The sequence below is a fragment of the Pituophis catenifer genome, unplaced genomic scaffold (genome assembly GCF_029215685.1).
Source record: "Pituophis catenifer annectens isolate HBS135680 unplaced genomic scaffold, rPitCat1.0.hap2 SCAF_1, whole genome shotgun sequence".
Taxonomy (NCBI): Eukaryota; Metazoa; Chordata; class Lepidosauria; order Squamata; family Colubridae; genus Pituophis; species Pituophis catenifer.
In genome coordinates, this window is record NW_027256881.1 from 91842300 (window position 1) to 91859427 (window position 17128).

Here is a 17128-nt window from a genome sequence, read left to right on the forward strand (position 1 = left end):
GCCATGAGGCGCCTATATACCTTGTATCTATTTTACATTAAAAAAAGTAGGCTATCATTGAGGAATAGAATCAGATATTAAGAAAATAGTAGCTGTTGAAAGAGGACATTTATGAATAGAGCTGTAACAGAATAATTATTAGGTGGAACGCATTGAAAGCATATTACTTCAAAGCTACAAGACAAATTATTCTTTTCCCCATCACGTTAACTGATCATTCCCACATCTGCGTCACCCCCCCACAAAAAAAATAACTCTTAAAAAATCAAACATATAAGGGAAGCTACATCAAATGAAGTAACTACAAAGTAGTAATACGGAGTAATGAAAGTAATGAAAGTGTTATCTTACCAGGCAAATTCACAAGGTAATTCCTAATGTTAACAAAAATGAACTTTAAATTAAAATTGTGTGCCAAAAACACTTACAGGCAGCAACAGCTGGTAAATTATTTGTTACTAAGCTACAGGCTGTTACCTCTGACCAGCACAACCAAACAGAATGGGGATCTTCCCTCTATTGGCAGAATTTGAAGGTGATTATAAAGGCATAAAGTTAATTTGCAAGCACAGTGAGATATCTCACTGTTCAATAGCTAGCCAACAGCTTTCATTGGGGGATGTTACATCATGGGCCAATGTGGATAATACAACCTGTTGGTGCTGTGGCCAACAAAATGTATGCTATCATGTTTTGTGGTGACCGTTCTCAAATCTGAGCCAAATCTCAGAGCTAATTAATGTATTAGGTTATTTACGGGACCGCCTACTACCACAAGCAGCCTCCCACCGGCCGGTACGCTCTCATAGAGAGGGGCTCCTCCGGGTGCCATCAGCTAAACAATGTTGACTGGCGGCCTCCAGGGGGAGGGCCTTCTCTGTGGGGGCACCCACTATCTGGAACGAGCTCACCCCAGAGATACGGAGGATCCCGGATCTACGCACTTTCCGCCGTGCTCTTAAGATTCTCCTATTCCAGCAAGCTGGCCTGGCCTAATTTTCTCCCCTGTTTTAAAATTCTTTTAAATCGAAATTTTAATCTGTTTTAAATTATTAGGATTTTTTAATTGTCTTGGGCTAAATTATTTAATCTGGTTTTAATTATGTCTTTTAACTTTTGTATCTATGTATTTTATTTTGTGCCTGTTCACCTCCCTCCTCTCTGAGTCCTTCGGGAGTAGGGAGGTATATAAATTAAAACATAAAAAAAAAATATAACAGAAAAAAAATATGCATGTATAAATCATGGAAGCTATTTAAGATTTTTTTTACTTCTTAAAAACTTGGTCAAGCTCTTGAATAGTTGAAGAAAAGTTTGGGGTCTTTTGCACAGGTTACGGTATATATCATATGTATCTTATTTGTATATATGTTATATACTAATAGTTGGTAAACCCTATAATTTGGACAGCATGAGTTATACAGGTAGTCCTCAATTTATGACCATAATTGAGCCCCAAAATTTATGTTGTCAAGTGAGAAATTTGTTAAGTGAGTTTTCCCCCATTTTATGATTTTTCTTGCCACATTTGTTAAGTGAATCATTGCAGCAGTTAAATTAGCAACAGGGTTGTTAATTGAATCTGGTTTCCTCATTGACTTTGCTGGTCAGAAGGTCGCAAAAGGCGATCACAGATCTCTGTGACCCTGTAACCGTCATAAATGTGAGTCGGTTGTCAGGCATCCAAATGTAAATCACATGACAATGTGGATGCTGCAACAGTCATAAGTGTATAAAACAGTCATAAGTCACTTTTTCCAGTGATGTTGTAATTTTGAACAGTCACTAAATGAACTGTTGTAAGTCGAGGACTACCTGTAAATCTAAGTTATACATTAATAGAAAAAGCTTCCCAGAATGTACTATATTAAACAGTATGATCTTCATGATATGACACAAGTAATTCTATTTTCATGAGTAATTGCCTCAATCTGTACAGGACATACTGTGAAGCACACTTTCATAACTTACAATACCCATTTACAAATGGCTCATAAGACACAGGAAACTGTATCATATTACAAAAGGTTATTCACTACATTAATATTATTCATTTTGGGATGAAATGAATCATTAATCTACATAGAACTAGCCAATGAAGCAGGAAATCTTATTGTGTAGTGCTCCCACCTGCTCTTCTAACTCAAAATAAATTCATTAGTTAAAAGCTGGTTGTGCAATGTAACTTTTAGAACAACCTCACACAGAGAAATACAATTGGATGTCTATACACATATCTATAAAATAAATAATATGTACCATGTTTCCCTCAAAATAAGACATCCCCTGATTAATAAGCCCAACTGGGCTTTTGAATGCATGGCAATAAGGCCAATGCTTATTTCAGGGTTCAAAAAAATATAAGACAGGGTCTTATTTTGGGGAAAACACAGTATAAGAACTATATATAGCTTTTAACCTATTGAAGCTTATTTTTTTCATGCATGTCTTTCATGGATCTGATAGGAATGAGTTTTGGCTCTTTGTTTATTGTGATGACTTCATTACTTAGTTCAGCCAAAGTTTAATCAACAAAATTATTTTTTTCTTTACACATTCATAAATAGTATAATGTGTTAGTTAATCAGGTATACGGCAGTTATTTCTGTATTCAACAGAATCTGGCGCCAGATTGATATATGCAGACTGTAGCAGGCATTCTGAGAACAGAATTGGGTAAAAGAAATCACATTACTGTGTCCTTTATAGTCTTCAACCAAGGAACCTGTAACTTAATAGTCTACTTTAGATGGCAAAGCAGCCTAGATGGAACCCATTTGAGAGTTTCTTCTGTTAATTAATTCTTAATTCCTATGGATGCAAAAGTAGCCGTTAGCCCTTCAGCAGAATGTAAACTGAGCCAAAGTTATCTTTCTGAAATTTTAACACGGACATTTTGTAATTGCTGTTTTCTCATAAACATCTCAAGATGTTTTTATACTTGCTGTATATTTGTAAACATGTTTATAATGGAGAGATATACTTTCAGACTTGCAAGATTGATGTCAGCCCTTCAAGTTTATCCAACAAGAAGCACCAGTGAGTACCAACCCAACCTTTATCATAAGTTTGCAGTAACAGAATCTTGCAAATCTGAAACAACATCTCTTTCCCTTTGCTTTTAAATCCAAGTTCCTTAGGAGAATACTTTCTGAGATGTTTGCCATGTCCCCATTCCTTCTTTGGGCTAATCTGACCAATGCCTTGTAGTCTCCTCTTCCTGTCTCTCAAGTAAAAACTTACAGACCATTATAGTACTGGCTGCCTTGATGTGCAACAAAGGCCCTTCTTGGATGTCTGGGCTAGTGTTGGAAATTTCTCAGCTAATATGGTTGAAGAATTTCCAGAATTTCAATTTCCAGCCATGGGTTGTTAGTGGTTTGCCATGGTTGTCCCACCCTTATGGGCTTATAAGTCCAAATGGGTTGCTTTGAAAATTAATTAAATTGGCAGTTGGTCCCAAGGGCAACAGTTCACTTGTTGGCAGTTGTGAGACACTATTTGTATATATATCCAAAGTTTCAGGGTCTGCAATGGTCATCAACAGGCTCCTAGGTACAACTCAAGGTGCTCTTTTTGACTCTAAAGCTCTACATGGTTGGCACCCGAGTATCTACTTTATACAGACCTCACCTGTCTTGTATGATCTCAGATTGGGATACTGAGGGTTCCCTCTCCACATAGGAACCAGAGGAAAGGAAAATGTCCTTGTTTCTCAGCACTGGCACCTATCCTATAGAAGAACTTTCCACCAGACAACCAGAGAGTTCCATTGTTCCCGAGCTGTAGAAGAAACTTAAAAGCTGAGTTGTTCAGAGGATCATTTACTAATGATCTGTCATCAGTTACTACTTTATCTTTGACTACAGTCATTTATGAAAGGGATTGAAATTTTTAGAATGATTTTTGATTTATTTATTTATGCACTGCTTTTATAAACATTTGGGTTTTTATCGTACACTACCCTATACTGATTTGGAATTTGGCTGTAAAAACAAAGTTAAGTAACTAAAATTCAGAACACATGAAACAATATAGGCTGATGGATGTGCAGTAGGATTGTGCAAAACTTTGGATTTGACTAGGAAGAGATGCCTCAGAATGTGTGGGAATGCCAATATAACATCTGTTTTCAGCTGATTAAAACAGCTGTGAACTTTAGTGGAGGGATCCACTTGGGATCAAAAGTCCAGACCAAATAAAATTAATCATCTGTCTGAAACTGATAAATGTTCATCATCTGCTTATAATAAAGACAGAGGAGATCTTATTCTCAGTTCTTTAATACTAATTAATATTTGATGAAGTAAAGGCAGTTGGGTCCAAGGATCTGTCCTACTGGGTCCAAGAGTCAGGCTGGTTAATAATGAGAGACAACAGGGTCTGAAGTATTTCAGTAGAGGTTAATCAATGATAGCCCAGAAGTTAGTGAATTACAACAATCACAATCCCTGTGGCCTTTGCTGAGAGATTTTAGAAATAGTAGTCCAGCGATATTTGGAATAGCACAGATTGTCTACTTCTATATCAATCCTTGATGGCTTGGCAGAGTAGTCCAGGTCTCCAACTCTCTTAAAAAACTTTTAAGAGCACAAAAATGATTGTCCTAATACACCCTGGTTTCCTAAGATGTAATAAGAGGACTACTTAGAAAACAACTAAGTATTTGGCAAGGTTTAAAAAGTAACCATTTTAAAAAAAGCATAAAAGAAAGATAAGTATCTCCATCCAACTCTGAGGCTAGCAATAGTGTTGTTCTTAATAAAGGAGTTTAACCAAGATATTAAAGATTTAAAATTTCTGAAATAAATAGCTGGTAGAAATATTTTTTTAATATCTTGCACTCAAAGATTTTGCTACATACTATCCAGTGGTGGGTTCCTCCCAGTTCGGCCCGGTTCTGCCGAGCCGGTAGCGGTGACGATACGATGTCACCGAACCGGTTCTGCCTCCCCGCCCCCTCACCCCCCTGCATTATTCTTACCTTTTATTTGGCCCCACCCCCAATCTATTGCTGCCTCCTGAGTCCCACCTGATCGGCTAGAGGGGAAAAAACTGTTTAAACTCTTGCCGCAGGGCTTCAAAGGGCCGCCCTACAGCTGATCAGTGTTAAAAGAAAACAAATGAGTAGACCTGTGCCTGCAAAAATAAATGGGTAGACCAGTGCCTGTAAAAAGAGCAGCCTGAGTGGCGCAGCAGACTAATGCTACTGTTAAAAAGGTAGCATTTCGCTTCCAGCTGCCTGCAATTAGTACGAATTCAATTCTCACCACGCTCAAGGTTGACTCAGCCTTCTATCCTTTCTAAGGTAAGTAAAATGAGGACCCGGTTTGTGGGGGCAATAAGCTGACTTTGTATAAAATATACAAAAGTATGAAGGCTATTGTTTAATGCATTGTAAGCCACCCTGAGTCTCCGGAGAAGGGCGGCATATAAATCAAAATAAAAATAATAATAATAAAAAAATAAATGGGTAGACCAGTGCCTGCAAAAATAAATGGGTAGACCAGTGCCTCCAAAAACAAATGAGTAGACTGGTACAGCTCTGCAAGCAGTTAAAAGCCTGGTAGACCAGTACCTCTGCTAAATCCTAAAGAATTGTCACATGACCGTCAAGCCACACCCACAAAATAAGCCACGCCCACAGAGCTGGTAGTAAAAAAATTAAGAACCCATCCCTGATACTATCATTTATTCTGCAAACAACCAGGTTTAAAAGTATGTCATAACTATTACTGCTTTATACAGGTGGTTTTTGCTTAACAACCACAGGTGGGACTGGCAACTCTATTGCTAAGCTGTAGTCAGTAAGTAAGACATCACATGACATGACACACGTACAACTTTCTTTCGCTGCAGTCATTAAGCAAATCTCCCATGATTATTAAGTGATCATCATAACTTGCAATTTTATTGCTGGTTTCTCCATTACCTCTGATTATCGGAAACCAGCTGTGAAGTACACAAATTGTGATGCTCAGACTGTGGAACACTCAATGGTTATAAATGCCCACTGATTACAAAATCTGAATCTGCAGAAATGCTGCAACAGTTGTAAGAGTGAAGAATGACCATAAATAAGTTATTTTTTCAGTTCCATCATTATTTCAAATGGTCACTAAACAGGACATTTGATAAAACAAAGATTATCTGTAATTTAAAAACCAAAATATATTTCAAACCTGTCACAATTCCATCTATCCACACTGGAATCCACACTGTATATTGGACATTAATACGATTGAGTGGGTACAGAGATATTTCATGAGAAGAGTACTTCACTCTTCTACTCACAATAGAAACCCTTATGCCACCAGGCTTGAAATTTTGGGCTTGGACAATCTGGAACTGTGCTGCCTGCGGTCTGATCTAAGCATAGTACACAAAATTGTCTGCTACAACATCTTACCTGTCAATGACTTCTTCAGCTTCAACCTCAATAATACAGGGGCAAACAATTGATACAAACTCAAGGTAAACCGCTCCAAATTCGATTGCAGAAAATACGACTTTAGCGTGGTCATGCCTGGAATGCTCTACCCGACTCCGTTGTTACATCCTCAAACCCTCACAGCTTCAATCTTAAATTGTCTACCGTGGACCTCACCCCATTCCTAAAAGGTCTGTAAAGGGGGAGGGCATAAGCGCACCAGTGTGCCTACCGTTCCTGTCCTACTGTCCCCATTTATCTGTATTTACTTCCTTTGTTCATGTTTATGTTCATACTTATACTTGCTACCTTGTACATGTTTGACAAACAAATCAAATAAATAAATATATGAAATAAAAAAAATATTTGTTTAATCTTTTGTCTTATTTTAATACTTTGAAACTTTTCAAGTTTAAGTTGGCTTAAATTGTAGTGTAGTGTTGAATAGCATTCCAAAACTGGATATATGCTAGAATATATTAGATTACTTTATGTCAATGAGGATTAAATCAAAGTCCTGCATGTTTACTTAGAAATATTATAAGCGACAGTTGTAAGCATGATTCTTAAAATAAACCAGCTTCCAGATTTTAGGGATAAAGGCAGCAGTATAAAATATTTGACACTAATAAAATCACATCACTAAGAGATAAGCTTTAGTATGGGATATGTTATTGAACAAATATTTGTTGATCTAGAAGCATGCAGGTTTCATAAGGACTGTTTATCTTGTCATATTTTATAAAGGCAGCCTATTTTAATTTTATTGGCTTCAGTGGTTTAATTTCAAGTACTTAACTCTATAGGTCTACTGAATCATTGAAGCAGGAACCTGTACAGAAGGCAATACACATATATTGTATGTGTGTACATACTTACAAAGATACTTTGATTATAAAATCCTAAAATTATGGACCACACAGGGACATCTAGTTCAACTTTGCAATGCACAGGAAAACCAATTAAAGTGACCTTGAGAGGTGGTTATCTATCCTCTTTTTAGAAACCTCCATGAACAAGAATTCATAACCTCTGTAAATAGACTGTTCTATACGGGGTGGGTTCTAATTTTTTTTACTACTGGTTCTGTGGGTGTGGCTTATTTTGTGGGTGTGGCTTGATGGTCATGTGACAATTCTTTAGGATTTAGCAGAGGTACTGGTCTACCAGGCTTTTAACTGCTTGCAGAGCTGTACCGATCTACCCATTTGTTCTTGGAGAGTTCCAGTCTACTCATTTGTTTTTGGAGGCACCGGTCTACTCATTTGTTTTTGGAGGCACCGGTCTACCCATTTGTTTTTCGAGTGCACTGGTCTACCACCACACTGCCTTTTAATTGAACCTTGGTGGTGCAGCGGACTAAAGTGCTGTTAACTGGCACTTAGCTGCCAGCTGCCTGCAATTACTGCGAGTTCAAATCTCACCAGGCTCAAGGTTGACTCAGTGTTCCATCTTTCCAACGTAGGTAAAATGAGGACCTGGATTGTGGGGGCAATAAGCTGACTTTGTATAAAAAAGAACACCGCTTGTGGGGGGGGGAGGCGAAAGCCCTACTAAGCAGGTATATACAAAAAGTATGAAGGCTATTGCTTAATGCATTGTAAGCCGCCCTGAGTCTCCGGAGAAGACTCGAACCAATAAATAAATAAATAAATAACACTGATCAGCTGTAGGGCGGCCCTTTGAAGCCCCGCGGCAAGAGTTTAAACAGTTTTTTTCCTTCTAGCTGATTAGCTGGGACTCGGGAGGCAGCAAATAGATTGGGGGTGGGGTCAAATAAAAGGTAAGAATAACGTGGGGGGCGGGGGGGCCAACAAAGAGAACCGGTTCAATGACATCATATCGTCACCGCTACCAGCTCGGCCGAACCGGGCCGAACCAGGAGGAACCCACCACTGGTTATATAGTTGTGTAGTTCTCAGAAACATTTTCAGTTCATATAGAATAGAATAGAATAGAATAGAGTAGAGTAGAGTAGAGTAGAGTAGAGTAGAGTAGAGTAGAGTAGAGTAGAGTAGAGTAGAGTAGAGTAGAGTAGAGTAGAGTAGAGTAGAGAACTGGTCTAAACTGGCTAGCTCTATTGCAGTCAAATTCAGAATCACAACAAAGGAAATGCATTTCTAATTGGTTCCCTACTGAATCACAGATAGAATTTTGCTCACCAATGGGGTACACTACAATCCATTTCTGTTGAAAGGATGGCTTTTACAGAGAACAAAATTACTATAAATGTGTCTCTTGCCTCCGTGGAATAATTCAAACCGAAACATATTTTGTAAGTCTACTATGTCTTAAGTAACACATCTTAAAACAATTCTGTATGCATTATGAAACCCAAGCTTGTAAAACGTAACTAAGATAGTGTAACTTGAAAGTCTATGTATTTGTTTATTACCTTTTCCAAAGTACTCTTCCAGTTGAGCTTAATGATATCATGGGCTATCAGCTGACTGTAATTTTTTTTACAGGAAACTCTTATAAAAATTAATTCTAGAAGGCAGGAAAAAGCATCCCAACCCAGTTCCATCACTCATTCTTATATTAAAAATACATATTTCTTCTTTACCCAGATAACTTGTGCAAATACATTATCTTTCTATTATGTCCTGCTATTATTTATTACATTGGACAGTCAACAAGGGGGTTTAATGCAGCTCCCCAAAGGTCTAGATTTATTTAATGAAGTAAACTGTAATTATTTTTCTTTTTTCTTTTAAAGTAACATGAGAATTTGCTAAAAGCTTTCCATGCACATTCATATTTATCAGAAGCAGCTGCTAATGTATTCTTGCAATTTTCATCTTATGGCTAGTAGGAATAGGAAATGCACAATCTGTTTTATAAAAAGGTTGAAGCATTTTAATAAGGACCTACCAGTAAATGACTTATAACTGTTAACAGTTAAATCTTGTACTTTTCAACAAAGAAATAAACAAAGTCTTGATCTTATCCTTTCAAAAAAAAAAATCTTCATAATACTTTTTTGTTTTATCCAGTATTACATTCAATATTATATATAGAATAGTAGATATGGAAGCTGGAGCTACCCAGTGCAGCAGGTGGGAGGCTACTTCTGAAAGTAGAATGTCTTAATTTTCTTTTATTTATTTATTTATTTATTTATTTATTTATTTATTTATTTATTTATTTATTTATTTTTATTTATTTATTATTTTATTATTTTATTTTATTTTATTTTATTTTATTTTATTTTATTATTTTATTTTATTTTATTTTATTTTATTTTATTTTATTTTATTTTATTTTATTTTATTTTATTTTATTTTATTTTATTTCTATACCGCCCTTCTCCTGCGGGACTCAGGGCGGTGTACAGCCAGGATAAAACATAACATATAAAATTTAAAAACATTTTAAAAAACAATTAAATAATTTTGGCCCGAGTTTAAAACAACCCAATTAAAACCGAATTCAATTAAAAACTGAGAGGATGGGATCAAGCCAGCCAGGCTAGATGGAATAAGTGTGTTTTTAGGGCCCGACGAAAAGTCCGGAGGTCTGATATCGTGCGTATCTCAGGGGGCAGGTCATTCCAGAGGGCAGGTGCTGCCACAGAGAAGGCTGTCCCCCTGGGGGTCGCCAGCCGGCACTGTCTGGCCGACGGCACCCTGAGGAGGCCCTCTCTGTGCGAGCGAACCGGTCAGTGGGATGCTATTGGCGGCAGAAGGCGGTCTCGCAAATTCCCCGGCCCTAAGCCATGGAGCGCTTTAAAGGTGGTCACCAACACCTTGAAGCGCACCCGGAAGACCACAGGAAGCCAGTGCAGCTCGCGCAGGAGAGGTGTTATATGTGAGCGCCCCGTCGCTCCCATAATCCCCTGTGCGGCCGCATTCTGGACCAACTGCAGCCTCCGGGTGCACCCCAAGGGGAGCCCCATGTAGAGAGCATTGCAGTAGTCCACGCGGGAAGTGACGAGTGCTTGAGTGACCTTGAATAAGATGAAATATATCACCAAAGAATTTTCAGTTCTAATGTCTACAACAGAATCTCAGTAAGGGCCTTCTCTCTGTGTCTGTCTATCTGTCTCTCTGAGATTCTAGGGCAATTCTGAGAGTTCGTACATTTTTCCAGCTTTGTAAAACGTTTATGCAGTTTTCTTTTTGCACATAAACAAAACTGGTAAGGGAGGACTGAGTTGTTATGAGTTTTCTGATTTGATATAAATAGAAGACTGGGGGTTTTATCAGTTTTATGAACCCTGCTTATTTGAATCCTAGGGAAAAACTGCTGTACCATTTATATCTCTTTCTCTTCTATTAGCAGCCTAGTCCTTTGACTCCAAGGCAGATACTGCATATTCACAAAAAATAAAATGTAGATCTTCCTCCCCTGTACTTGTAAGCAAATGCTAATGTGGGTGGATCTTCCTTATACATATTCAATAAAAGAAATAATTCCCTTAGGATCTTAGTCTATTCTTGTGAATAGACCACTATTATGAACATTTAGGTGGGAGTTTGTCAGCTGCAGTAATATAGGAACAATCATAGTCATTTACATTCCATTAGACTATTAGTCTAACTAGTTCAAAACATTTGATGCTGGCTGAGTCTAGGTCTTCAGTTTCTGACAAGACTGAACCTCTTCATACCATATTTGGAAACGTCTGGATTAAAAATACAAGTTCTATATGCCAAGCATGTATCACTGAGCAGACACCAGTCACACTGACTTTCACACTGAAAATCTTGTTAAATAGTTGCTTCTTACCATATAGTCTGATAACTATTTAAATGAAAAATAATCAAAAAAATAACTACAACATGTTGCTATAATGTGGTAAAAATGAGGCGACTGTGATTTTGTAGTGTTTGTGCTAATTAATCAGGACTTGATGATACTTCAGGATAAAATGGATGCTCAGAATCCTATGGAGAAATACGGGAGAAATTTTACCACCAAACTATAATATCCAATCTCAGCTGGGTGAGAACAACCAGATTCACACGTGAAGAATTAAATTAGTTGATTTATTGCTCAAATCTATGCACAGGATATCTTCTCCGACTAACAATTTTTACCTGGATGACACCAGATGAGGTTCAAAGGCATTCAGGGAGGCTCAGACTTCATCCTGCTGTGACCATGTAGGGATTCTAGACTAAGTCCCCATTTGACTCCTCCCCCTGGTTCAGTCAGTTTCTCTCCTATAAATCTTAAGAATAAAGATTACCTGCCGTAAGTCAAGTGTGATGGTCACGTAGTGATATTCCATTCCATTTTGAATGCTAGGGCTTTGCCACCATGTATTCTTGCCATCAATTGCATTTGATATGGGATGTCTCACTGTTGAACCAAAAATTAAAAAAAAATAATTAGCACAAAATGAAACTCATCTTCTTCTTTACCCTTTATTCTGTTTTCATATGAGTGCAAGTAGAACATGCTGTATAATATCTTAGATAAAATTATTTTTCTAAGTTTCTTATGACACAGTGCCGACACAGTGAAAGGCGCATGCATTGCTTTGTGATGAAATTCAGTTCAAAGAGTTCTTTAGAAAATGAATTAAGACAGGATTACATGGTGACATAACTTTCCTTTGTCTATCTGTAATGGGAAGAAGGAATAAACCTGAGGAACAGAAGAAAGAACTGCAAACAACATAATGGTCATATTTAAAAAATCTGAATTGGAGTAGAAGTATAATTTGAGAAAGCTCCTCATACATGACCCTCTCTAATTCTCATAAAGATAAAAGAGGGAGGGAGGGAGGGAAGGAAGGAAAGAGGAAGCATATTCTGTCTTGCAAGGTTCTGTAACTATACTAAAAGTAGTTTTAGTTTGTGTGTCTTTGGTTTCCAGGTGCATCGCTAAATGTCTATGGAAACTTTCAATTTACAACTCGGGAAACAAAAGAGATTAGATAGTTTATCCTGGGGACGAGATTACTTGTTCCAGCATCATCTGAATATCTTAGCCTGTCTCCCCTTTTGGCCTCTTTCACAACTGAAATTGTTCATGTAAAAGGAGAAACATGTAAAAAGCATGTTTCTCCTGAAATAGCAGAGACAAGAGAATAATGGCACCGGAAAATGCTCAAGATGTTATCTAGCTTGGTAACGAAACATTTTCAGGAAAAGAAGCAAGTTCGAAGGACACAAAGCACCATCCGACGATTGAAAAGAATTCCATAAGACAAAGTTTAGTTTACAATGGGAGTACGTTTTGTTGTGCATTTGCTCATTTAGCAAAAGCTTTTGATCATGTTTATGTAAAGCTTATGTAAATAGACTTAATTATGGAATACTTCACAAGCATATGAAGGTGAGGCTGCTGAATGAAACAAGCTGGATATGTGATAAAGTAAAGCATACACAAGAATATAGGAAAAAAAGAATAAACAATGTGGAGATATAAAATTCATTGCACCAGGAATGTTTTGAGAACTGTGGAATATACATGGTTTCCTCAGACCATACCTTCACCTTTTGGATCATGCTATTCAGGAGGAGTCTGGTGATTATCATAACTAAATCCTCTCCATCGGAAAAAGTTTGAGGTGTTCTGTAGTTTATCTAATCGTCAAATAGGCCTGTTTCATCAGGAATGTTTTATCTAGAATATCTTGAACTATTTCCCATTGCTAAACCATGCCTTTAACAGATTTAACAGATTAATGGAAAGGACCTTTTAGGTCATCTAGTCCTACCTCCCTACCCAAGCAGGAGACCCTACACCCTTTCTGATCTTGAACCAGCTCAGTAGCCCATGCTCCTGAGTTTTCCAGAATGGAATGTTTCAATCCAGAATTGAGGAGTTTTGTATATCTTTCATGAATGGGTTGAAGGAAAGAGAAAGATGGAGAAAAACAAAGGTGATTGGCTAGTATTGCTGAGATCCTCAAAAAATAAAAAACAAGAGGTTTAAAGCACAAATGGCAATATATAATCCAGGTATGGACATGGAAGTAACAAGGATGGTTTCCAGAAACAGAAAGATATGAAGAGGTATAATGAATATTGTTGTAAAGAATATTTACTTTTCTCTTACCCCTTGCCTTTAATTTATTTTGCTCACTACTTTCCTGATGGTTATATATGTATTGCTTGGTATATATCTATGTTGCTTTCATAGAAAACCACTATCATTAAAACCATTAACCAAGGTTAATGTGTAAATTAATGTTTTCATGCTATGTCAGTATTTGAAAACAAAAGGAATCTTTTCAAAATCATTGATAAATAAGAATGTCTGACTACAGCTGAAAACACAATTAAAACACTTGTTGGGAGAGAATCTGTTAGTTCTAAAACTGCAAATGTTTAAAAAAATTGTACATAGATATCAAATGATTCAGCAGCACAAAGAAATATTAACATGTCACCTGTGATAAAATTGGAGAGAGAAGTATTTTTTATTGGATTTGTTATCTATTTTACAAAAAAACACACCCCATCCCTGTTAACTAAGCATAAAGAAGAAAAATTTATTCTTGGCACTATGTGATCTTTTTACTGCCTCTGATCTTTTTCTTTTTTTTTTCCAGCAATGAGCTTAAATGTTTCTTGGGAGGAAAAAAAATCAGCTGTAAATCAAGCCCAGGTCTCCAAGGTGATAGCAATAGAAGTTGTCTAATTAGAAATGTTGCTATCAATCTCCCCACATCAAATTGATATGAGGTGTAGTCATGAAAAGAAAGAATGAGAGATGAATATACAATTAACTGTAATCCCATTACAGAAGTTTAATCTTAATTAAATTGAAACCACTGATTAATTGCCGAAATATATTTTCTTATTTTTTAAAAAAGGGAGAGATAATATAAACTATACACTGCCTGCAAGAAAGGCGGGGGTGAGGATCTGATAGAGCTGAAAGCTTAACATAAAGACCAGCCTCAGTGATGAATGACGAGGGAGTTAGCTTGCACACAAGCAACTCATCAAAATGTGGTCTTTAATTTGGGCTCACATATGATTAACCAGGGAGTGTGTGTTCATTTCCTTCCACCGTAATTAAGGGGAGATGCACCAGATTCACAAATTCCAAGGGGACCATTTAAAGTCTGGTACATTACATGGCACTCTTATTAAAGGGCCATCTCTGGTAAATAAAACAGTTCACGGTGCCAAATGAACATTTTGCAAACCTTAAAATGAAATGAGTTTGTAATGAAAGACCATGTGTTTTAATGGCTGTCTGCACTGCAGATTAACAGCAGTCAGAACTGCAGATGTGCGGTCTTTATGGAGGCTGCTGAACTGATTAGTACTGGATTTTAGCTTAAAGAACTATCAGAATTAGCCCACAATTTTTTATTTTTTTTGTAATCTACACTTACCTGTGTAGATAACAGAACTACACAGGTAAGTAATTTATAATATTCTGTCTGGGACTTCCCCAAAAATAAAACATGGTCTTTGAATATTACACATAATATTATTAATTTTCCCACATTTTCTTTTATTCAGAATGCTTAAAGGTGATATGAAAAAATGTCTTCTCTGCCTCCACCTCATTTGACGGACTCCAAACATGACTCCCCAGCTTATTCTCCATTGCTGTACAAGATCCCCCACAAGGCCATTGCTGCTGGTCCTCCCCCCAACTCTGCTGGTTCGCCCTCCTCTCCTGCTGCTACTATTTCTACTTATAGAAGATTCTAGCCTGTGTTTGATTTCTTCAGTTCAGAACTAAAACTGAGAATAATTTGTCCCAACTTCTATAGTCACCGTCGCTTTTCTCCCCTCCCCTTTGACTGGGAGCAAAGAAAGACTGGCATAGGGGCAGGAAAATGGGGCTTACCTCCTTAGAGTCCAAATTGTGCACTCTAATGTCTGAACTGGAGGTCAATAGAAGTGAAAACAAAGTTCCAATTTCTAGTTTCGCTTATATAGGGGAAATGGGTGGCAGACTTGCTCTCATATAATCACAAGACATCCAATGTGCAGATGATATTCTATAATGGGCATTTTCTGTTCCCAAATCAGGATCCAGCATAACTCCTAGCAATAGCACTTAGACTTATATACCGCTTCACAATGCTTTAAAGCCCTCTCTAAGCAGTTTACAAAGTCAGCATATTGCCCACAACAATCTGGGTCCTCATTTTACTGACCTCAAAAAGATGGAAGACGGAGTCAGCCTTGAGCCGGTAAGAACTAAATTGCTGACAGTCGGCAGAATTAGCCTGCAATACTGCATTCTAACCACTGCACCCCTACGGCTCTTCATCCAGTATAATAATAATTTCAGCTGAGAAAAAGCTTTGATAGTTCCAATGTGTACCCACACAGAGAAGGATGTTAAGAACATGAAATAGATATTAAACACTTACAGTTTGGATTCCTACTACGCTGGTCACAGATGCGGCATTGAGGGTTTCTTGCTGGTTGGCCAGGGACATGTTCCACCAGCTTACAGTACATTTCTGGACCTCTTTTACCACAGGTAGCATTAGCGGTAATGAGAGCATTAGAAGCCAAGTTGAGCACTGCGGGAAACAAACCTGAACAAAGAAAAAGAAAGCAACACTGGAGTAAAATATTCATAGAAATGTTGCATATTTGGTGATATACTTTCTACAGCAGTTTTAGAAGTCATATTGATTCAGTATGCATAGAACACACTGCAAAAATATAGCCATTCAAAATGTCATAGATTTTGCCTTTAATATAAGTAACACTGAGAAATCAAAAAGTACAGATCAATGGTTTACCGACTTTAAGATCTATGTTAGTGTCCATTTCTGTGATCTATATTCTCTCTGTGTCTCTGTGTCTCTCTCCCTCTCCCTCCCTCCTCCCTCCTTCCATCTCTTTTCTCACTTCTCTTTCCATTTATCTCTCTATCATCTTTCTCTATCTAACCATCTCAACATGGACTCTGGACAACATACAATTAAAAGCCAACACAATACATAAAATCAGAGTCAAGAAACATGAATGTAACAGGAGGAGGAATAACCATAGCCCACACAAATGGCAAACAAATTTAGTTAAGAGCTTGAAGGGGAAAAATACATTTTTAAAGATGGTCTAAATGTTTTCAGGGTCATGGCAGTCTGAATTCCAGGGGAATGCTTATTCAAAAAGAAGATGTTACTGTGTTTCCCTGACAATAAGGTCCTGTCTTATATTTTTTTGAACCCCAAAATAAGCACTTGGCCTTATTTTCGGGGAGGTCTTATTATTTTGGTGCACATGGAGGAAACACAGGAAATGGCGGGGACTGGCTGCGCATGCGTTTAAATATTTTTGGGGAGGGCTTATTTTTAGGGGGGCTTATTTTAGCGCATGTAGCGATTGGGCTTATTATCAGGGGATGTCTAATTTTCAGGGAAACAGGGTATGATAAGGAAACATGGATCCCAAGTCTCATCATATGGATGGGAATTGATGGGTGCCTCCTTTGTCAGATCTTACAGGACAAAATTGTTGGGAGAGAGACAGTTCCTTAGAGAGACAGGCTCTATGCCACAAAGGGCTTTATAAATGTTAACCAGCACCTTGAGTTACTCTCAGAATCTTACTACAAACCAGCACCGTTCATGTAAAAGAAATGTTACATGAGTATGAATCCAGTACTGTGCCATTGCATTTTGAATCAGCTTTAGTTTATGGGGAATTTTAAAGGGTCGCCTCAAATACCTTAAGAACCATGTCCCCATAGAAACTTGGCTGAGCCAGGGTTAAATCAGTTCTCCTCCATTCAGACTCAAGCAGCATCCAGGCA

At 37.6% G+C, this 17128-nt stretch overlaps 1 protein-coding gene across 1 annotated transcript in view; it reads right to left on the reverse strand.

Moving 5' to 3' along the window:
* The window catches only part of LAMA2 (laminin subunit alpha 2), a 350257-nt gene extending 334117 nt beyond the window's left edge, over positions 1 to 16140 (reverse strand). Inside the window, exons 1-3 of the mRNA XM_070931786.1 lie at positions 16113 to 16140; positions 15732 to 15902; positions 11625 to 11737 (exon numbers count right to left, since the gene is read on the reverse strand). Coding sequence (XP_070787887.1) covers positions 11625 to 11737; positions 15732 to 15902; positions 16113 to 16140 — 312 coding nt within the window. The remainder of the gene's footprint in view (positions 1 to 11624; positions 11738 to 15731; positions 15903 to 16112) is intronic.
* Between the last annotated feature and the right edge of the window lie 988 nt (positions 16141 to 17128).